We start from the raw sequence: 22,922 nt of genomic DNA, 5'->3' as shown, positions 1-22,922 counted from the left end.
TACCTTGGGGAGGGGAATCGGGAGAGTAGAGGTGGGGGGTTGGTGAGACTATGTTTTCACTGTGAGCCCTGGTGCCATCTGAAATCTTGCCATGTGCATGCATTTCTGACTCAGTATTGAGTCCCCTCAATGGTTCATGGCTCTCCTATCTGCACATAAAGTTTGGAGAAGCAGGTATCAAACACGCCAGAGTAGATATCTACTACGGGAGAGGAGAGAATGTGGCCAGAGATGGAGAAGGATGGCAAGACAAATTTTTAAATTTTTTACATTTTAAAGATTTTATTTATTTATTCATGAGACCCAGAGAGAGAAGCAGAGACATAGGCAGAGGGAGAAGCAGGCTCCCTGCGGGGAACCTGATGCAGGACTCGATTCCAGGGCCCTGGGATCACGCCCTGGGCCAAAGGCAGATGCTCAGGTGCCCCACAATTTTCTTTAAGATTTATATATTTAAGGGCTGCCCCCAAAAGATGTTTTAAATATATTTTATTTTATTCTTAAGTAAGCTCTACACTCAATGTGGGGCTGGAACTTATGACCCCGAGATCAAGAGTCACGTGCTCTACCAACTGAGCCAGCCAGGTGCCCCTATTTGAAATATATTATATGTATGGGTTTATTTGTTTGTTTGTTTGTTTGTTTTTCTGAAATATATTGTAAAGCAAAACTAAAAAGCAGGTTCCATAAGAGAACATAATATATAATCTTCTTTAATTTTTTAATCAACACTTTAATATAAAAAATTTCAAGCTTCCACTCAAGTGAACACCCATGTACCCACCACTTAGCTTCTATCATTAATCTTCTCTTATACTTGTTTTACTACATTTGTAACCATTTCCTCTATCTATTAATCTATTTCAATTTTTTAATGCATTTCAGAGCAAAAGTAGGCTTGGTTTTTGACCTGTATATGTGTGTGTTTTGAAATGAGCATCCTGTATATTCTGTGTGCCGAATCTGGCAACCCTGTATTGGTACCCTGGCCAGGTTCCCTCCTGTAAGAGGGTACAGCCATCCTGCAGCTGCTGGGAGAGCTGGCTGCTAACCGCTCACAATTACCCCCCTTCGCTGGAGAATTGCCCCTTGTGGCTGGAGCCACCTAGTGTACAAGGTTATCTGCAGCCTTCGGCCAATGACTGACTGACATGGGGAGGCAGGGTCAGTGCAAAGGGCCAATCTCCTTGCCTTAAGGAGGGACAACCCCTTAACCGGATATGTTCCAGAGGCTTCCCCACTGCACCCTGTATACACACCTGAAATCAGGTCAAAGTTAGACTTGACCTCAGGCCACATCCTTGGTCAATTCCTTCCCTTTTTCTATCCTGCTTTACTCCATCCCTTGCAGGTCTCCCCTGGAAGCACAGCCTCACTAGATCAAAAGCACCTGAATCCCTGCCTTAGGCTCTGCTTCTAAAAAACCTGACCTGAGACAACATGTATAGAAACACTTGAGAAAGCACAGATATCATATATCCTATGGAAATATGTATCATACAATATTAGCTCTAAGCGGCAAGGTTATAGAAGATACTTTAAAAATTGTCTTCTCAAAAAAAAATTGTCTTCTCACTTATCTACAATAAACTTGCATTATTAGTCTATCAAGATGAAGTTTTTAAAAAGACCCTTTCCTTGAGGTACCTGGGCAGCTCGGTACTTGACTGTCTGCCTTAGGCTCAGGTTGTGATCCCGGGGTCCTGAGATCAAGTCCCACGTCAGGTTCCCCGCAGGGAGCCTGCTTCTCCCTCTGCCTATGTCTCTACCTCCCTCTCTATGTCTCTCATGAATAAATACATAAAATCTTAAAAAAAAAAAAAAGTTCTGTGGCTACTGCCCAAACTTCAAAAAAATAAAAAAATAAAAAAGACCCTTTCCTTGGGGAGTGGACTCCTTACTGTCTACTCTGTTGTAGGCAGGCATGTATGTTTTTAACATCTCTTTCCTGAGTGTGAGAAGCTCCAAGAAGCCAAGCTGTGACCAGAATCATCTCAGAATGGGCTTTTAGAACCGGGTCAAGAGCCATTTGAGAAGAGCTCCAACAAGACTAGGGTCCTTGATCCACCCTCTGGCCAGAAGCCTCAGCTCCTTTAGAGAAGGTTCTCAGGGTTCGTGGAAATGGACAAAACTGGGGAGAGGGTCCTTTGGTGCTCTCACTCAGATGGTATTTTTATGCTGATTCAAAAGGCTGCCCCTCTGCCTGGTGGCTCAGTCAATTAAGCATCTGACTCTTGATTTTAGCTCAGGTCATGATCTCTGGGTCCTGAGATCAAGCCCAGTGTCAGGCTCCACACACAATGGGGAGTCTGCTTCAGGATTTCCTCTCTCTCCCTCTGCCCTTCCTCCCCTCAAATAAATACATAAATCTTAAAAAAAAAAAAAAAGGCTGCCCCTCTAAGCATCCAAGCAAGGGGAACACAGGCTGGATTCCAGCCCCACCTGCATAAGGGCACTGGGGTGAGCTTTAGTCGCTGAGAGGTGACACCATCACAGCCCAGAACCCAAGAGACAAGACACATAAAACCTCCCCTCCCATCAGTGAAGGCTACCCTGAGAAAGAACTCAGTCCAAAGCCGAAGAGGAAAAGAAAGATTCAAGAGCCACCACAGGGTATGAAAGGGTCTCACCACCTCGCAGAGATTGACATGCCTGTGGTCATTGAGCTATGCTGCCCGTTTTTGACTTTTTAAAAATATTGCCATAGATCCAACAAATCTGTAACCTAGTTTTCATGTGTATAGCTGGGCTCACGAATTTCTGACATTCCTTTCATATTTCCAACAGTGATGAGTTTTTTCTTGGAAATTGAAGGGTAATGCTTGTTATTGTATCCACTGCCTCCTGACAGCACATTCCTGATGTCCACTTGGGAAGCTAAATGGAGTGGCTGGGAACCTGGGCTCTGGAGTCACTCCTGCAGGACTCACCTCCAGCTCTGCCTCTTATAAGCTGTGTAACTTTGGGCAAATTAGATAGCCTCTCTGAGCCTCCTTTCCTACCTAGGGTGGTAACACCACTGGCCTGCTTCGTGTGTGGGGGGTGGGGGTGGGGGGAGGGTTAATGGATGATGCTCGTAAAGCCCTCAACACAGTGCCTGGCACCAGGAAGAACTTGACAAATGGCGACACTGTCATCTTCATCACCGACCAGCCTCACTTCACGTGCCCACCCCACATCACCTGCTAAACTCTCAGGTTATCCCCTGTTCCCCGGGGTGGTCTTCAGAATCGGTCCTATCAGCAGGTGGTGATGGTATGGAGTGTGGGACACTGCCCCTGTCCCATGTGCACAGTACAGGTGGACCCTCCTGTGCTGAGCCAGGGCCTCCCTGACCTGGTCCACTTGGGGCTGGGCAGCGGCCAGGAAGCCTGGCTAGGGTCACCAAGCAGGCTGACTAGGACTCAGTCTGGCTCCTCCTGGCACAGACTTGCCTCTTGGATTCTGTGTCCACAGCTGTACCTCTTTGCCCTTCTTCGGGCAGATTATAATCTACTTAGAAGTGGGATGCTTAGAGCCTTGGGAAGCAGCACCCTCCTGGGCCCTTTCAGCCCTGTGATAGCTTTGGGGTTCATCCCCAGATCTTCCTGGTCTGGGGCTCAGCTCTGCTCTATACTTCTCTGTGCATCAGCCACCCCACAGCCACCCCCACCCCGCCCCTGCTCATCCTCAGCCCCCAGCAGAGACCTCGGCATGTGGTGGGGCCCCAGATGCCCTTGCCATAGGTGAAGGAAGGAGTGAAGGCCTCAATGATGGTGACGTCGGTAAGGCGGGTAGCTGCCATTCCTGAGACTTTACCACGGGCCAGGCTTGTGCTAAGTGCTTTCCTTGCAATTTCTCATTTAACCTGCCCAACAGCTGTAGAGGGTGGCTGCCTACCATGATTACCCTCATGAGCCTGTGCACGCTCAAACACCTGGTGAACAGCAGAGCTGGCATGGGCCCCAGGTGCAAACCCATTCCCTCAACCACCATGTTAAATACCACACCCCAAACTGGTGACTCAGAAGAATGAGAATCGTATGAAGATTACATTTTCAGGTAAGGTTGTTTTGTGGAAAGGTGTAGACTAAGGAAAAAGAGGAACAGCTTCATGACGATAGAGCATTTACCTCGGGACTGTCACAGTGCTGTGCTCTAACTAATCACAACCCTATGAGGCGAGTACCATTGCCATTCTCCAGATGAGAAAACTGAGCTTCAGAGTGACTCAGCAACATGTCCGGGGTCACACAGCAATTAGGCCACAAACCTAGGATTTGAGCCGCAGTGTGTCACCCCCAGAGCCCATAAGGGACCGCTCCCCATGTATAGCGGGGGTGGGGCGGTGAGAGGGAGAAGGAGGCAGCATTGACCTGAGTCAGCTGCAATGTGCAGCAACACACACACTTACACACACACCCTCCCCGCCTCCTTCCTCTGGGGCTGACAGCCTTTCTAAGAACCATGGAACTTGGTAGTCGAGATCCCTCACAACGCCTTCCATCACACAGCTGGGCAGGTGGAGGCCCCGAGCAGGACAGGAGCTGCCCAGGGCCAAACAGTGAGTCTGCAAAGCCGGTCAGGGATCGGGGTCCAGCCAGGGCTGCTCCCCAGCAGCCGCCTTGCTGCCCCTCCTCTGATTCTGGCCCTGGAGCCTCTGGCTGCTGTTTGCACAGTTCTGTTCCCCTCCCTGGGCACAGGGAAGGGGAGGTGCCTTTTGGGTATAAATAGCAGATGGAGATGCTTCTCTCCAGCAGGAGAGTTAACCCTTGGGGCTCTGGGCACAGAGATGCCTCCTTCCCAAGGGCAAAGGCGTGGTGGCTGTCAGAGTTGGAATATTCCTTAGAGAACACCTAGGCCTTGCTCCTCAAAACATGGTCTGTGAACTAGCAGCGCTAGCATCACCTTGAAGCGTGTCAGACGTGTGAAATCTTGGGCCCCACCCAAACCCACTGAACCAGATCTACCTTTTAACAAGATCCCCCAGATTATGCAGAAGGCATCTCCTCGTGAAGATGGGGGAAAGTGGCTCAGAGAGGGCAGGGCTCCTACCCAAGGTCACACAGCCATTCCCCGACAGAGCTATATCTAGACTCTATTCTTCCTCCCGTCCCCACCCCACCCCCTCCAGCCACTCTGCCTCAATGCAGAACCTTGATGGGCAGGGATGCAGACCCCCCAGTCATGCATGGGAGAGGCAGGGAGGCAGGCAGTGATGCATGGTCAAGGCCCGGCCTCTCCCCTGTGGGCTGTGCTCACTCTACCCCTGGGGCAGGGGCCACCTTGGAGCCTGCCACTGGGGGCAGGGGGCAAGCAGGCCGCTGGTCTAGGTAGGTGGGCAGGCCACAGTGCCAGGCTGACTCGGCTTGGGGTAGGTTTGGGGAGTAGGCCACTATGGTCAAGGCCAAGCCTGGCCTATTTTCGTCTCTCTCGGAGCTTCAAGAGTTTTCCTGAAACAGCTTTTCTGAAGGAGGCTGCTGGCAGCGTGGGCTAGGAGGAAGGGCCCCTTCTTCACCACCCCCCCCACCAAGCTGGTCTCTGAGAAATGTGGAGACCATTAAAGGCACCCCCTTTCCCATCACTCCTGCCACCATCCCCAGAGAAGAGAGCAGCTGCCCTCCTAGCCCCAAACGCCCACCAGCTCAGGCAGGGCACAGGGCCAGGCTCTACCCACACCCCCCACTCGTCCCCCACAGCTCACCTATGTTGGGGTGTTTCAGCAGGCGGCAGATGCGAGCTTCGCGCTCCAGCTTCTGATGGTCTGAAATACAGATGCCCAGGTGAAGTAAGATGCCCAGTGGGTAAAGTTTCCTCCCAGGTGAGGGAGGAAACTTTACCCACTCTGACCCTGCCTCTTCATGGTCCCTTATGATCTGTACACCCCAGGGCAGCCCCGGACCCCATCTGGGTAAGCTCGCCTTTCTGGCCAGGCCCCTGGGTTCTCCAGGAAGGCAATAGGATGCAGCAGAGGCCCCGAATGATGGGGAGCAGGGTTGCAGTGCCTCAGAAGTCCCTTCCCCTCTCCAGGCCTTGGTTTCCAGGGCTCTCAAGTGAGGTGCCTCCCTGAGCCCCATCCACAGAGCCTGGAACACCCCCTCAGGGCAGATTCCTGTGGCCCCCGCCTCCAGCCCTTTCCCTCACAGGGCACTCCAGCCAGACTGAACTGCTAAATGGCACTTCTCCAGACCCACCCCCTCAGCCCTCTCGCTTGGGCTTGGGGGCCTTCACCCATGTGGTTCTCTCGGCTTAGAACTTTCCCTCTCAACCTCCCACCTGTCCTTCACTGGCCATCACTCACTCACTCCTACCTATTCTAATATACCCTCTCCTGGCAGCCTGTCCGAACTGCCAGGGTGGTAAGGGCCCCTCCTCTGTGCTCTCAGGGCCCCTGGACAACACATGCTACTTTGTCTCATGGGTATCTTTACCCTTAGGGGCAAGAATTTGGTCTCTTCTATACCCCTGGCATCTTCCCAAATGCCTGACACATAGTAGGTACTCAAGAAATAATTGAATTAAAGAACAAATCATTGAATGATGAACCTTTCTAGCGGAGTGCATATTTTCTCTACAGGAGAGGAATTGTATTAACTCACAGAGGCCACGTCCCTTACAGAGTACTCCAGACCAGGGACACTGAGAGCCCCAAAGAATCTGCAGGGTACAATCTGTATGTGGCCGCATCGGGGCTTACCCAGAGCTCCCACACCTGCTTTCCAGGACTTTTGTCCAAGCCCCCGGAGAGAGAGGCCTTGTTCAGGATCTGACCCCATGGTCTCCGACTCTGAGGCTGCTGGGAGCAATCCTACTCGTGACCCTCTTCGGTCCTCCCAACGACCCTATGCTGTGAGCACCACTGCCCCCATTTTATGCACTTCTCAATTTCCCTTCTGGTGCTTTTCTCACAGTTTCATAGTTAATGCCCTAATTTACAAAAACAAAAACAATACAAAGGGAGCCCGTAGAAAATTTACCATGTGCCAGACACAGTGCAGAGCACCCATATATCCATCTCAAGGTCTCACAACGACCCTTTTGAGGGAGGTGCTATCACATTCTGGCTTCACAGAGGAGGAAAGAGAGGTTCAGAGAAGCTAAGTACCTGGCTCTGAGTCACACCTGCAGTGATCAGAGGAGCCACACTTTGTACCCAGGCAGTCAGACTCCAGGGGTGAGCTTTCCTGTGCCTCCATGCCCTGACTCATCGCCACCACCTCCACCTGCCCCCAATTTCTGAATGGGAAAATCGGGGCCCCTAGGAGGGAACTCACATAGACATTCAGAAGCAGAACCAGGACAAGAACTCCCGTCTCTAAAGAGCCCCTTCAGAGTGGGCAGCCACCAAGGAGGGCAATAAGGACGTAGAGAGCCCCAGGCCTCGTCCCCAGGCAGCCAGTTTTCCTTTCCCCGCCCCTCTATTAGAGCAATCACTGGCCATTCTCCACAGGCTGCAGAAGCCAAGAGCAATCTTGAAATGTGGCTTTTTTGTCAGCAGAGCAATTAAGTTCAATCCTCTTTCCATAGAGTAGAAGCTCAACTCCCCAGCTGAAGGTGGGCTACAGGCTGGGGAAGGGGAGGATATGGGGGACATGCCCCTGGCCCCCCTCCCTCCCAGCCTCCTTCCACATCCTCCAGGATAGCAGGTTGCCAGTTCCCACACAGGAGGGCTGCCGAGGGCTCTCAGTGGACTGAGGATGGCTGGATTCCCCGCTGGCCCGACACCCTGTCCCTCACCCCACCATCCCCAGAAGAACCAGAAACCAGGCCGGTCAAGTGGGGCCTATCAGAGGGGGTTGGGGGCCTTCTGGCCCAGGTTGTACATGCAGGGGATGAGGGATCCAAATGCAGAATTCTGATGTTTTCGCTGCCGTGTGAAGTCACCCAGGAGCCCAGTTAAGCTGACAGCATTGAAAGGACACGCTGATCACAGAGCCTCAGACTTGGGCCTGATGGCCAGCCCTCGCTGCTGGAAACGCCAGGAGCTGTTTTTATAAACCTGGCAATCATCTTGTGCATCGTCCAATCACACTGCGTTGCAACTTCCAGTGCTAAAAGCATTAATTTGTTGAATTTATGTAAACATATATGTTATCCAACAGTTTTTGTAACTCTGAAATGTTTTTGTTTTCTGACATGCCTCAAAGAAAGTAAGGACTGTGTTTCTCTTGACCTCTGAGGCCTTGCTCTGTTATGTAGGTAAGGAAACTGAGGCCCAGTGATAAGGAACAGCCCCATTATCAAAGTCACTCAATAGGGTACATTAGAACCCAGATCCCTGGGGCGTCTGGGTGGTGCAGTCCATTAAGAGTCCAACTCTTTGTTTTGGCTGATGGTGAGATCAAGCCCCGCATTGCTCTGCACTCAGCACGGAGCCTGCTTGAGGTTCTCTCTCTCTCTCTCTCTCCCCTCCAGCTGTCTCTCTCAAATAATAAATAAATCTCTAAAAAATAAAAACTCAGAGCTCTGAGGAACTACTCCTAGATGCTCCCCTGACTCCAGCCAATAGTCTTCTGCAGCCAAAGACATCTTATTAAAATGTGAATTAGATGCTGTCACTCCTCAGCATCAAACTCCCCAATGTACTTGAAATCCAAACTCCTCACCACAGCCAGCCAGAACCAGCTGGACCTGCCTCATCTTGGCCTTGGAGATTCAGCCACAGTGGCCATCTTTCTGGCCATAGGCACACCAAGTCCCTTTCCACCTCAGGCCCTTTGCACTTGCTGGGCCTTTTGTCTAGAATGCTCTTCTCCTGGGTCTTCTCATGGCTGCCTCCTTCTCCTCAGGCAGATCCAACACAACATCACCTCCTCAGAGAGCTCCCCTGGCTGTCTTATCTAAGTGTCTCTCTGGCCCCATCACTTCCCCACTACCCTGTGTGGTACCTCATTGCTACCTAAAGTTACCCAGCTTATGTATACGTTTAATGTTCTTTACAGTCTTCCTCCCTACAGAACAGGTGCAATGAGAGCAGGACCTTGTCTGTCAGTCACTGCCATACCCCAGGGCCCAGAGCCTCTAAGCAGCTTGTCCAAAGTTCCATCACTAAGCAATGGCAGAGCTGGGATTTCAACCCATGTTCATAAATGCTATCCTATATTGCCTTCTATTCTCATAATTAATTGATGAAGCAATCAATTCAGCTCAATATAGTCCCACAACGGTGAAAGGCCTGACGGATGCCTCCTGCCCAGGTACCTGGGAGGATTGCCCTGATGTCCACTATGGTACCTTGTGAACCTTGTCCCTCCTCCTTGGGGGCGGGCCCAAGAGCTTGGCAGTCAAAGGCGAGTGAAAGTAAGGTTCGGAGTGAGGCTCCTAGGGCCAGAGAGTGCCAACAGGGCAGGGCAAGACAGAGTAGAGCATGAGGGAAGTGCCATTGGACAGCCTGGAAGGCTCTGCCTGCAGGGCAGGGGCAGGGGGAGGTTGCATGGGGAGCCCTCCAGCGGGCAGATGGGCAGTGGGGCTCTGGCCAGAGGCAGAGTAACCAGGGGAAGAAACAAACCTTCAAGTCTTGGAAGAGGAAATGTCCCCACCCTCTAGAAGGCCTCAACAGGGCTCCTGATCCTGGGAGGTTGGAGAAATAATCCCAAGGGCCAAGAGTGCCAGGCAGGGGTAGGGAGTAAGATGAGGAAGATGGGAAGGATCTGTCTCCCTGCCCCCTTCACAGCATGGACCTGAAGCTCAGGGGCAGCCTGAAGGAGCTCATGCGACGCTTCTCAGCCCACGTCCTGGGACTGGTTGCCTGGGAGCTGAGGAAGTGACCCCTCAGCACTCGGGTGGACGGTGGGTACCATGGAGGCCTCTGTACCCCCTGTGACTCGCTCCTGGCTGCACCATTCACATCCACGTGCCCAGCCATCCCTAAAATGTTAATGATCTTTGTGTGCTGGGTGAGGATCTGGCTAGGAAGCCTACAGAGCCCCTGGCAGGGAGTTATCCCTGAGCTTGGACTAGCTATCATAACCGCTGATGGGATTTTTTAAATGCAGGAGCTTGGCCTCACCTATTGACTCCAACCCTCCAGGGTGGAAGTAAGGCAGCTGCATTTTTTTTTAAGGCTCCTTGAGGGGATTTGGCAGGGCTTGAGACAGGCAAAATTTTTACTTTCCATCCCATGCCTTTGACTTCTTGGAATTGTGTGTACTATGAGCCTTTTATTTAAAAAGAGTAGTTTTAAAATACATGCCAAAAAATCTCTTGGGTTGGGGAGCCACTCAGCCAAAGAAGAGGCTGACCCGGGTTGGGGAGGGGAGCCACAGCTCCCTGGTGTGAGGGGAGGACTGACACCCTGGGTGGGCCAGGCCCCCACTGGGAGCCGCCAGAGTCACCGGGAGTGCCAGCAGGAGAGGCTTAGGGTATGTTGCCAAATATTCAGCATCAAAGTGCTCCCCACCCCAGGCACCATGAGTGGCAAACAAAGAAACCTGCTAAAAGCAGCTCTGCTCCTCCTCTCCCGCTGAGGGGAAAAGCGTTGGCAGTTGGCAGACTTCTTTGAGAAGGTTCCCCTGAGAACCTCCCCACTCCCACCCTTGACACTCACCTAGGCCTGAGCCACCTCTCTTGAAGGATGTCAAAGCCTCTACAAATTGCCGAAGACAGAGGACTTGGTGATTTCCTCCTGGCACGGCCCAGTCTATACTGCCCGAGGAAAGCTTAATCACCTTCCAGAAAAGAGGCAATGCCCCTTCCATTGTCCCCCTTATACATCTCTCTTTCTATCAGTGTGTGTGTGTGTGTGTGTGTGTGTGAGAGAGAGAGAGAGAGAGAGAGACAGAGACAGAGACAGAGACAGAGACAGAGAGAGACAGAGAGAATATGAGGCAGGTGGGGGGTGGGTTTGCTCTGAGAGTTCAGAGAACTGGCCCAAGAGCTCCAGCATCCAGGGAGGACCTTGGCTCCTGACCCTCCCTCATTTTGAAGCAACCTCAACCAGTCACCCCAAGTTGTGGCTCTCATTTTGCCCCATCTGTATCACAGCGGTTGGGACATCTCCTTTGATCGCTAGAGACATAAAGCAGAGAAGGCTCCAGACTGCCACTCGTCACACAGTAAGCAGGGCAAATCCCAGCATCTGGACCTAAGGCAGAGCTCCTGCGGCCTCCCTACCCACCCTGGCTCCCTGCCTGCTTCTGGCTCAGGCTCCAGACTTTTCCACAGGTGTCGTCCTTCTGCACCAGCTTTCATGCTGAACGGGTGCCATCGCGGCCCCAGGCCCCCAGAGAACCACCCTCCACACACCTAGCCTCTTCTCCCTGTAGGACACTGGCTGCTTATGGGGGAGTTCAGTAGCTACGAGGAAGCGCTGGGCTCCCAGAAACACTGAGCCAGCGAGATGAAAGGCAGCAACGCTGTCCAACACGGGGCCTGCTGGGAGGCCTGCGGGGGACCGTGTGAACATCCTGTACCAGCCTCTGTGAACCCCATACCTGCTGCGCCCCAGCTCAGACACAGCTGCCTCCTGTGCCAGGTAAACACCTGGACACTATGCCATCCCTGCATGTGACGTCTCCCATGCTGACCCTAAACCGGCAGGATTTCCTCCACCCCAGGGGGTCCCCGAGGCAGCTTAGACACTCTTCAGAGCCGGGATTGGATTTTTGAAGATAACCTTCCCCAACTCACTGACCGTGGTTACTATCATTACTGCTCTAACCACATGCCAAGGGCAAGAAGCAAGGCTCCTGGGCAGGCTTTCCAAGTTCCAATAACCGCCCAGATCACCAGGGTATCTTATTAAAATGCAGATCCTGATTCCTTAAGTCTGCCAACAAGAATTTGCATTTATAACAATCCCCTGATGATGCTGACACTGCTGGTCTTATTACAACTTCCAAACTGGAATTACCTGGAGATTTTTCCCAAACCCAGGTCACACCCCACACTGACTAAGTCACCACTTCCAGGGGTGGGGCCCAGGCATCAGGAGTTCTTGAAGCTCTCCAGGGGTTCCAGGGTGCGGATGGGTTTGGGAGCCACTGTTCTAGGGAATATTTAGGGATGAGACAGCAGACTGGGGTGGCTGAAACAGAACGTACCTGGAGTTACTGGACAGTGATAGAGTGCTGAGATGTGTTAGGTGCTGTCCTAGGTACTGGGTATAACAGGGAATGAGACCTATCCTCACCATCTTGGAGCTTATCTTCAAGATGCATGTTAAATACGGGACCAAGCCAGTAAGTGGGATAAGTCCAGGTTGGGGTAAAGCCACAGATAAGGTAAACAGTAATGACAGATATACAATGAGGGAGACACCCTCAGATTTAGGGATCAAGGAAATCTCTCAAAGAATGTGACATTGAGCTGAGACCCGGAGGTTGAGAAAGGGCCAGCCTTGTAAAGAGCCAGGTAAGGGAATGGTGGGTGCACAGGTATGGAGATGAGAAAGGAAGCAAGTGGCAGAAGAGCAGGGAAAGGAGTCCCACCTGGCACCTTACCCTTCACCTGAGTGGGAGAGAGAGCGAGCCTGGCCTGAGAGGCTGTGACCTCCTGCCTAGATCCCCCAAGGAAGGAAAATGGAGGGATCTGTTCTCATAATACCCACAGGAAGAATGATCTCTCCACTGCAGCATCACCTGGGGACAAACCCAGGTCCCGGTTCGTTCTAAACCAAGGCGTAGAGGGAAGAAGTGCCCCAGAGGGTGGGCACGGCATGGATCTGCCACCTACCTCTGGCTGAGAGCTTTTTGGTGTTGATGATCTTAGCAGCATACTCCTGGCCAGCCAGCACCTTCACACACCTGCGTACCACTGAGAAGGCTCCCCTAGGAGGACAGAGAAGGCAAAGGAAGTAAGGAAGCGTCCAAGGGAAGCATTGCTAGGACATGCCAAAGTTCATGCATCTGTACCATGCTAGCTAGGGAACCCTCCTGCAGGGCTGCTTAAGCTCCCAAGGGCTGCTGTGGCCTGACTCTGGGACAGGGCAGGGCTGGAGACCCAGGAAAACCCCTGCTAGCAGATTACGAGGGCCTTGGCCTCATGAGATGAGCCTCCCAGGGTTGTAATAAGTTGGGCTCACCAAGTTCTAAAACATCAGAATCTTCTACCCATTTTCACTTATATTCCACTGTACACAGTGTTCTGCTTTGACCAGTTAGTCTTTATTCTTACATTTAAGTTTCTTATTGCCAAAAGAACGCATTTTATGAGAAAAAAAAAAACTCTTCAAAGTCAGTTATGCCATGCCTTGCACAAAATGTGGTGAAATCTAGAAAAGAGTGTGTGTTATCCCTCTGTTTATTCCTGAACAGAGGGCAATGAGGGCACTGGGCACTTCTCACAAACTTTCTAGTGAACAAAAGGTGCCTATTCTTTTTTAAAAAATAAAATAAAACATAAATATTAAAAAAAATAAAAATAAAACATCAGAATTACGTAGTGTCAGAATCACAGAATCCAGGTCTCTGAAAGATTTTAGTTTTCCATTCTTTGAGTAGGTAACACATCAACATGGTTCAGAGTTCAAAAGATACAAAAATGTAGATAGTAAGAGGTCTCCCTCTCACCCCTGTACCCTAGTCTCCAAGGTCCCGTCCCCAGGGACAGACGGCATTATCAGGTCCATGAGCATCTTTCCACAAATACTCTCCCCCACACAACAGGTATGGCACTTTGCATGCTGTTCTGCACCCTCCTTTTTTCAGGAAATATTTTGCCGGTACTCCTTCCATACTGTAATATGAAAAGCTCCTCATTATTTGATGTCCTATAATTTACCTCACCAGTGCCCTATCGATGAGCAATTAGGTTAGTTCAGTCCATATTACAAAAAGTACTGCAATGACTGATCTTACATGTGTGCATTAGAATTACGTTGCCCATGCGTGCATGTGTCTGTGGATAAACTTCAAGAACTGTATTATTAGGTCAAAGGGTAGGTGTTATTGGTAATTTTGATAGATGTTGGGAGATTATCCATCTTAGAGATTGTACCAACTGACTTTCCCTAATATGTGAAGGGACCACCTCTCCCCTGTCCAAGGTGTGTTATCAAACTTTCTTATCTTTGCTAGAGACACAGGTGGGAAATGGTGACTCAGTGTATGCTTGATCGTAATTCTCCTACTGAGGCCGAGCATCTTTTCACATGTTTTAAGAGGCTCCTGGGATTCAAAGTATTGGTGGTTGGAAAAAAATTTGGGGCGAGGACTGTGAGTTTCAGTGCTTACATGGGTACATTGATTATTGCCATGTGGAATGTGGCCCACTTCCCAGATTATTCAATTTTTCTTTTTTTAAAAGATTTTATTGGGATCCCTGGGTGGCGCAGCGGTTTAGCGCCTGCCTTTGGCCCAGGGCGCGATCCTAGAGACCTGGGATCGAATCCCACATCGGGCTCCCGGTGCATGGAGCCTGCTTCTCCCTCTGCCTGTGTCTCTGCCTCTCTCTCTCTGTCTCTGTGTGACTATCATAAATAAATAAAAATTAAAAAAAAAAGATTTTATTTATTTGAGAGAGAGAGCATGAGTGAGTGGAGTGAGAGGCAAAGGGAGAAGCAGACTCCCTGCTGAGCAGGGGGCCTGAGGTGGGGCTCAATGTTGGGCTGGATCCCAGGACCCGAAGACCACGATCTGAACCAGAGGCAGCCACTTAACCAGTTGAGCCACCCAGGCTTCCCAGATTGTTCAATTTTTCAATAAAGCCTGAAGTCTGGCTACTTATGTGAAATTTCCCAATTTTTAAATACTGGCATCTTATTCTAAAAAAAAAAACAAAACAAAACAATTTGACCATAGTGTCTCGTCAGAAAACCAAGTGTGAGGGTGAGATCTCACATCTCAGAACTATGCCATACCTCCTACCTCAAAGGTCATCTGGTGCAACTACTTCATATCACAGAGGAGGCCCCTACAGAGTTGGACACTGACTGTAGTCACTGCCATTAGCACCCTAACCGCAGACTAACGGCAAGAAGCAAGTGTGTGGGCAGGTTTCCTCAATTTTAATGTGTATATGAGTCACCAGGGTGTCTTATTAAAACACTGATTCTGATTCCTTAAGTCAGGAGTGGAGCTCAAGACTCTGAGCTCCACTGTAGCTTAGTGTAGACGGCTTACATAGCTAGCCATGGGCAGGGCCAGGCCGAACTCAGTATTTGCACTCCCCCACCAGGGGAGCCTGCCACATCTGGGTTCCTGACACGGCCATGCCTCATCACATCCTCCAAACTTTGATCCCCTATCCTGAGCACGAGGGTGGGTGCAAGCCCAGGAAGCCTGAAGGCTGGCACAGATGCCCTCTCTGCACACACCCTGGCATGGTGTCCCTCATTTCGTGTCTGAGCAGCATGAATGGAGCAGATGGAAAACTGGAGAGGGATGAGGAAGAAAGAGCCAGGTGGGTGCATGAGACCAGGAAATGTCAGAAAGCACTAGAAAGCATTAGACTATCCACTGGCACTAGAATTCCTGGGCAAGTGGATAGCCTCACACAGCAATGGACATTCCCTGGGGTGTGCACCCTTGCTGTCCTTCCCCCACCCCACCTGCCCCAGGAAAGCAGGAAGACCTGAGTCTCCCTCCCAGAGGAGCCTCCCTGTTAAGGACTCCCTCACCAGTGCTCCCAGAGCACTCCACCCTTCCCCATCTCCACCCTTCCCCACCTAGCCCAAGATCCTTTGGGATCTCTCGTCCTGTTTGTCCCTCCACCTGACGGTAAGTTCCTGCAGGGCCAGGACTTTGACTTTCTTCTCCACAGCCCTGTGCCCCGGTGCCCAATGTCTGCTACCAACCAATTGGGCCTCCATGAATGTTACTTGTAGAAGCAAGAAGCAGATTGAGTTCACAGTGAGAAACATAATGACACCGGGGAGTGGATTTTACAACAGGGTGTTGGGAATAGGAACAGGAATCTGAAGAAGGTAGGGCATAACCGGTCTCTCTCTCTCTCTCTTTTTTTTTTTTTTAAATATTTCACCTACTCATTCATGAGATACACACACAGAGAGAGAGATGGGCAGAGACACAGGCAGAGGGAGAGGCAGGCTCCATGCAGAGAGCCCAATGTGGGATTCGATCCTGAGTCTCTAGGATCAGGCCCTGGGCTGAAGGCGGCACTAAACCACTGAGCCACCCAGGCTGCCCTACAACCCATCTCTCAAAGGTGCCCACCGCACCCAGACAGGGGGATGGACCCGAAGGCCTTCAGGTCCCTGCCCAGCTGGAGGCCATGATTCCCAAAGGGCCCAGGGGAGAGAGCATTTGAAGTGGCCCCTTCTGGGAAAGGTTGGAGAGCTCCTGTGAGAGCAGGAGCCTGGAAGGAGAGGCGCTGTAAGCTCCTGAGAGCAGAGGCTGGGTCTTGCCTCACTCCCCAGCAGCTAGCCCATGTTTGGTCCAGAGCTGGAGTTCAATTAACGTGGGATGGAGGGATGTAGGGGTGGTGGGAGGAAGGCAGCGAAGGAGGAATGGATATAATTTTTCCACTAAAGAAACAAATTCTAAGTAAAAAGTAAATAATGAAGTAAAATAATTCCATTCCAAGCAAAGATCTTAGACCAATGGTTATCAAACCAGCTGCTTTGGAATCCCTGTGGGGATATTAAAAAAACACACACACACACACACACACACACATGCCAGGGCCCTACCCAGACTTAACCAAACCAGAACCTCTGGGCAGGGGCACAAGTGATCTGTATTTTTGTTTAACACACGGTCCAGATGATTGTTTCCTTCCCGCCCGCCCTCTGGGGAAGACCTGCTAGATGCCCTGACATCAGCACTGACGGTGCTGTCACACGACACTCTATGCAGGGACGCCTGACAACCCCATGAACCTGGGCTCTGCCCAAGGAGCTGAGGACCTAAGAGCCACATCTATAAAACAAGAGAAGGCGCATTTGCTAAACTTCCTTCTCGGAACACAATGCCAAGCTTTTGTATAAATCTTAGCTTCTAACTAGGAGTCCCTTTTTAAAAAGATTTTATTTATTTATTCATGAGAGACAGAGAGGCAGAGACATAGCCAGAGGCTCCCACGGGGAGCCTGATGCAGAACTCGATCCCAGGACCCTGAGATAATGACCTGAGCTGAAGGAAGATGCTTCACTGACTGAGCCCCCCAGGCACCCCTAACTAGAGGTTCTAACTAGGTTCTATCATGGGGAGGGAAGCTCCAGGGGCCATGTACCCACTGAAGGACATCCTGTGCCTCTGAGAGTAGGTATGTGCATTTTTTTCTGGGGCAAGGATGCATAGCTTTTAGCAGCTGCTCAGAGGGAGGAGTTTATCAAAACCAGTTCAGAGCTACTGATCCAGAGGGCACCAGCCTCTCAGGTACCCAGAATGTATCCTCCTTTTAAATGTGCACCATTAAGGAGAAGGAGAAGCTCCTTCTCGACCACTGCAGCACTGCAGAGCTGGAACTAGGATCCCCATTTAACAGATGGGGAAACTGAGGCTTCAAGCAAACAGGAATACTCCTAGTGGGTCTGTGAAGAGGATCCAGGTCCCCTGCACTTGTTCTTCTGACTTCACCAAAGGCAGGAAAGTGTGACCCTCAAGATCAGGGGTTTCTGGGCTCACAAAGCTCTGTAGTCTGATTGTGACATCCTCAACTGTGATACTGAACTTGACACTTCACCTCTGTTTCCTTCTGCAAAATGGGGGCGATAATAGCATCTTCCTCCTGGGTTTGCTGGGGAGATCAAGGGAAGTAACACAAGCGAAACACTGCCCACAGTGCCAGGTACATAGAACATGGGGTGAGCAAAAGACCCAGGTCGGGGAGCCCCTCTTTCTACCTACGCAGCCTCAGGTCTCCATCCACAAGTGGGGAGGTTCATCTCTGCCTGCCATAGTGCTGGGGGTCAGGGGGATGGGGCCAGGGGCAGAGGAGAATCTGCAGCAGAAATGAGACTAACCTCCTCTCTCTTGTAGCTTTTGCTTTAAAAAGGCCTATTTCTGTATTACCATCCTGCATGAGCAAGTGGCCACAGCCTAGCAGCCTTGGCCAACAACAAAAAAATCCAGCCTAACCTTCCCACAGCCCTGAGATGACCAGGTGGCCTGCAGGTGACCAGGCAGGAGTTTGGAGACAGCACAGGGCAGAGAGGAGAGGAGAGCAACGTAGGGAGCTCAGGGTGGAAGGGACTGACGGGGTGCGGAGAAGGAGTGGTCCTGAGAGAAAGGGATGAGGTCTGCATGTGGGAACCCAGTGTGAGTGTCCCTGGATGGGTTCTGGGAGGGTCTACAAAGGTGTTCCTGGGTTCCAAGGGGTCAGGAAGGCATGTCTGCCCATGGCTGTGCTTGAGCGGCCCAGTCAGTGCCCTGCGTGTGTGATTCCATGAGGCTCTGGGTGTGGCAAGGCACAGGTGCATCACCCTGGGTATGAAATATCTATCCACGTCAGCAAGCAGGTCACGGAGTGTGGGTAGGGAAGGGTGTGTGTGTGAGACAGACAGACACTGGAGGACCAAAATCTCAGCCCCCAGCCCTTGCTGGGATGTCGCATGGGCCTTGCTTTCTTTCTCCACAACATGGGGGTGCGGGTGGGAATGAGGCTAAATAGTACAGACCCCTTTTCCATCTGTAATATTCTATACCAGGACATTCTGTGATGGTGGAAATAATCTGTGTTGCTCAGTGTGGCAGCCACTAGCTTCATATAGTTATGGAGCAATTGAAATATGGCTAGTAGGACTGAAGAACTGAATTTTTGACTTTATTTCATTTGAGCAGCCGTATGTGGCCGGTAACCACCATACTGGGTAGTGAAGCTCTGTGAGGATAAGAACAGGGCCCCCCCAGAGTTCAGATCGTGGTGCAGCCACTTACTGGCAAGCTACTTAACCTTCATAAGCCTGTAAAATGTAAATCAGCATAGTACCCACCCTGTGCAGTTGTTTCAGGGATTCAATGAGATATAATAAGGTATGCAATGGGTTTAGCACAGTCCCCGGAGTCTAGTAAATGCTCAAGAAACAACGCCTTTTATAGGCATCATTATCTACGAAGTGATGAGAACAGCTGGCATCATCAGAAACAAAATGGACCTTGTTTGCCAAGCTCGGGGAAGAGGAAAGCCAGGGGAGGAGGTGGGGGGGCCGCGGTGAGGAGGGGAAGGGGCCGCTCCCCTATGTGTGGGCACTTGCAGGCACGGAGGCCCCACCCTGCCCTCCAGCAGACAGATGGAGAGGGCATGGGGAGGGTGGGTCCAGCACGGCTGAGGATGTGGGAACGTGCTAATGGGCCGTGAAAAGCAGATTCACACTGGGAAATTGCTTTCTGGCTGCCTGGCAGTCCCGGTGTCCTGGGAGTTGCTGGCTGTCAGCCCGCAAGGGGGCTCACCACTCTCTCTGGCCCAAACAGCCCAAGATGCTGACATGGAAGCCAGGTGAGCACCGGAGCATCCGATGGGGGAGTTGGAAGACCTGGGTCCTCACCCAGCTTGGCCACCAGCTTGCTTATTCTCTGGCCCCTCATTTGAAAGATGGGGATGAGGACCCGCAGCCACACTTCCTCCTGGGCCATTTGGGAGAAGTGTCTCCTGCACAGGGATGGGAAGAGTTTCCTGCTACCCAAGACTGCCTCTGGCCAATTTCCTCTAAAGTAAACCTCCTCACCTTTACTCTGAGCTGCCCAGAGCCCAGGGCAGACCCCTGGGTCTCAGCAGATGGAAGACTGTTTATGGGGGCCTTCTGGAGACAGCACAGTCACCAAGCCCACCCCCCTCCACTCTGGACTCCTTAAGGATCTGATTGTCCGGGGTTCTGACGATTATTAGGGTCTTCTCTTCACTGGCCGCTTCCTCACACACACACAGGTCTCCCTTATTCTGAACAAACAAAAAAAACATCCTGCTCCCCCCAGTTTTTAAAATTAAAAACCAAGAACCTTTCTCTCAACCCAGCAGCTTGGTCCACTTCCCTCCTCCCTCTTTGCTGCCAAACTTCCAGAAGAAGTGTCCGATATCTGCTGCCTCCTCTTTCCACCTCCCACGCTCCATGAACCCACCACAATCTGGTGCCCACCCCCGGGCTCCCTGGAAGAAGCTGTGCCAGGCCTGCCCACCCCATGCCCCCCCCCAGCCCCTGCAGCCCCAACGGGCCTGATCCACTTTGCCAGCCCCACACCAGGCAGCAACCGGCCCCACGGACCTCAGACTTTGAAGCCTGTCCTCCCTTTCATTTCTAGGTGGCTGCACTCTCCCTGGCACCCTGCCTTGCTTTCCCTACCTCCTCTCCCGCCAATCACTGCTCCCCGTTCTCTCTCCACTGCCCTCTTACCACTTCCCTCCATCCCCACCACCTGGGCGTCAGCTGGGAATCCCCGGGGAGGCTCTGGGTGGTCACGAACACACCTAAAATTTAAATGAAATGATTCTATGTCTGTGCATTATTTTGGGCAGAGGATGCATATTTTCCATCAGCTTCACAAAGGTTTCTGTGATCCCACTGCCCCTGCAAATGGTAAAAGCCACGGACCATCACGTAAGATTGAAATCTGCTTCTCTACAGCCCTTTCTCTCTCCAGAATTCCAGTCCTAAGTTTCTTTTTCAATTTTTTTCCCAGTCTTGAGTTTCTAGCCACTCACCATCTTGCCTGGATGCTACATGGCAGGCAGCTCATAATCAAAGTCCAGTCTCCTCAGGAAAGTCTCCCCACTCTCGATTAAGATACCTAAGCATTCTACCTCTCTGAGATGAGCTGGGGTGATTCCAGAAAGTTCCTGGTGAATGCAGGCAGACCTGTTATCTGTGAGAGGATTAGCATCCTGAACCTCTTGATGGTCAGAAAGTCACAGCCCAGGTTAGCTGATCTGATTACTCAGCAGAGAGCAAGGCCTAGGGGTAAGGAAGCCAGAGCAGAAGGAGTCAGAATGCTCTGGGCTGGCCCCCAGAGCAGCTCCACCGAGGGGCCAGGGTGTGGGCTACGTGTGGCTGCATGAGGAGCTCCTATGCCCAGTAAGATCTTCCCATTGAGGTCCACCCTTTCCCCATTTCACAGATGAAGAAATAGGCCAAGACCCTGAACCCAGGACTCCCAACTCATTGTCCATTGCTCTCTCCAGTACCCATACTCTCAGATCAGAGGGGGCCCTCACCTGGGATCCACAGATGGGCTTTAGGGCCAGAGGGGTCTGTGGGAAATAAGATACACATTATGTAGGTTGTCGTTGAGTATGCGTTTTTCGGGGGGAAAGTGCCTGTGGGTCCTATGAGATTCTCTGAGGGCTCCTAGATTTCCAGAATAGTTAAAAAGCTGGAGTCAGATTTGCTGAGAAACAAAAGGGATATCCTGTTTCCACAGCATCCACCTTCCAGGGCTTTGAGCAAATCCCTTCACCTGGTTGGCCTAAGTTTGCCCATCTGCGAAATCAACTGTGGCTCATTTTTAAACCCGCTCTTTCTTCTTATGTATTTCTTTTCAAGCCGCAATGCCCTTTTATTTTTTTTTTAATTTTATTTATTTATTCATGAGAGACACAGAGAGAGAGAGGCAGAGACACAAGCAGAGAGAGAAGCAGGCCCCATGCAGGAAGCCTGACACGGGACTCGATCCTGAGCCTCCAGGATCACAACCTGGGCCGAAGGCAGGCGCTAAACCGCTGAGCCACCCGGGCTGCCCGCAATGCCCTTTTAAAATAACAAACAAAACATAGCTATGCAGATCCCCAAATGGCAAGTAAATCAGAGGACATAGAGACTGTGGGAGCTAGAGACCCCATTGGTTTGTTTTTTTCTCTTTTCTTCCCAGTTCACCACAGCACTACTGCCCAGAACTCCACAAACTACAACGTTTTACAGCCAGAAAATTCTAGGGCCTTATTACTGTAACCATACATCTCCCTCCTCCCATCCCCGGCTGCAGCCACCCACTGCCAGGCTCGAGAAGATGCTGCGGGGACTCAGTGTCTTTGAGCTGTCCTCCACCCCACAGGCCTGCCCTATGCCAACCCAGCAGAAGTCTCGTGGGGGACACAGAAGGCCTGGGAACCGGAAGATTCTGTTTGCTGCAGGGAACATTGAACCAACAGAAGTCCCAACATATTTCTTGTTTTGGCTGCGCACAGGTTTTCTTGAATGGGTTACAAAAAGGGAAATTGGAAAACCTTCAAAGACCTTGGAGAAGGACCGGAGGAGACAGAGCAGGGGGGACACGGAGGGTCTGCTTTCTTCCCGGGCTCCATGCACCTGCACGCCCTGAGGGCTTTCAGAGGCCCAGAGAGAGAAGCTCCAAGGGCATAAGAGGGCCAAGCACCAGACTGGAAAGGGGCTAGAGTGCCCTATTCTTGCGTGTCATTGGCTTGTGTGACTTCGGGCAGGCCCTGGCCCTCTTGGGCCTGAGTTCTCCATCCGTAAGACAGAAGAGCACCCTTCACTCCAATGTTCTCCGTGAGACAGGATATTCTGGCCCCTAAACCATCTCCCACTTCACGCTTACGGCATCGCACCGGCGAGGGCAGGAGGAAGATGGGGTGAGGGAGGACTTGAGCGGGCGCACGCCTGCTGTCAGAGCGCTTCCTACCTCCCGAGGCCTGTCCAGCTGGGAAGGGGGGCGGCGGTGGAAGGGGAGCCCTTCTGATAATTCGGAAGTCCTGCCTGTGCAGAGCTGAACTCCGCCTCCGTGGTCCTCTATACACTTTTGGCTCTGCTCAGGACATGCCTGCAGAGAGGAGGGAAGAGGACACCCTCCACCCCACTCCGCGGGGTCCCTTCTTCCCACTCGAGTCCTCAGCTCCTCAGTTTTCTTTACTTGACTTGGCTCCCAGAACTTTACCACCCTGCCTGGCCCCCTCTTAGAGTTGATCTAGAAACAGTTTTTAGAATTCCTTCTAGGCCCTAAGCATCCAAAAGTTGGGGGCAGGCTGAAGAAGCCTAAAAAGAGTAGGACCCCCAGCTTCCCCAGGGCAGATGTGCTCCATCAAACTACACACCTCAGAGCCTTTGCCTTTGCTGTTCCCATTCCGAGGAACACTCTTCCACCCTCTCCCTTCTCGTT

General features: G+C 51.5%; 1 protein-coding gene across 3 annotated transcripts in view; it reads right to left on the bottom strand.

The window, feature by feature from the left end:
- CAMK2A (calcium/calmodulin dependent protein kinase II alpha) overlaps positions 1-22,922 on the bottom strand; it is a 65,144-nt gene that overhangs the window by 35,796 nt on the left and 6,426 nt on the right. For all 3 annotated transcript variants that reach the window (XM_072824537.1, XM_072824539.1, XM_072824538.1), the window contains exons 2-3: positions 12,652-12,746; positions 5,684-5,743 (exon numbers count right to left, since the gene is read on the bottom strand). In XM_072824537.1, coding sequence (XP_072680638.1) covers positions 5,684-5,743; positions 12,652-12,746 — 155 coding nt within the window. The remainder of the gene's footprint in view (positions 1-5,683; positions 5,744-12,651; positions 12,747-22,922) is intronic.

Source organism: Canis lupus, chromosome 4 (genome assembly GCF_048164855.1).
Source record: "Canis lupus baileyi chromosome 4, mCanLup2.hap1, whole genome shotgun sequence".
In the NCBI taxonomy this organism is placed as follows: Eukaryota; Metazoa; Chordata; class Mammalia; order Carnivora; family Canidae; genus Canis; species Canis lupus.
This window is presented reverse-complemented; position numbering and strand designations above follow the sequence as displayed.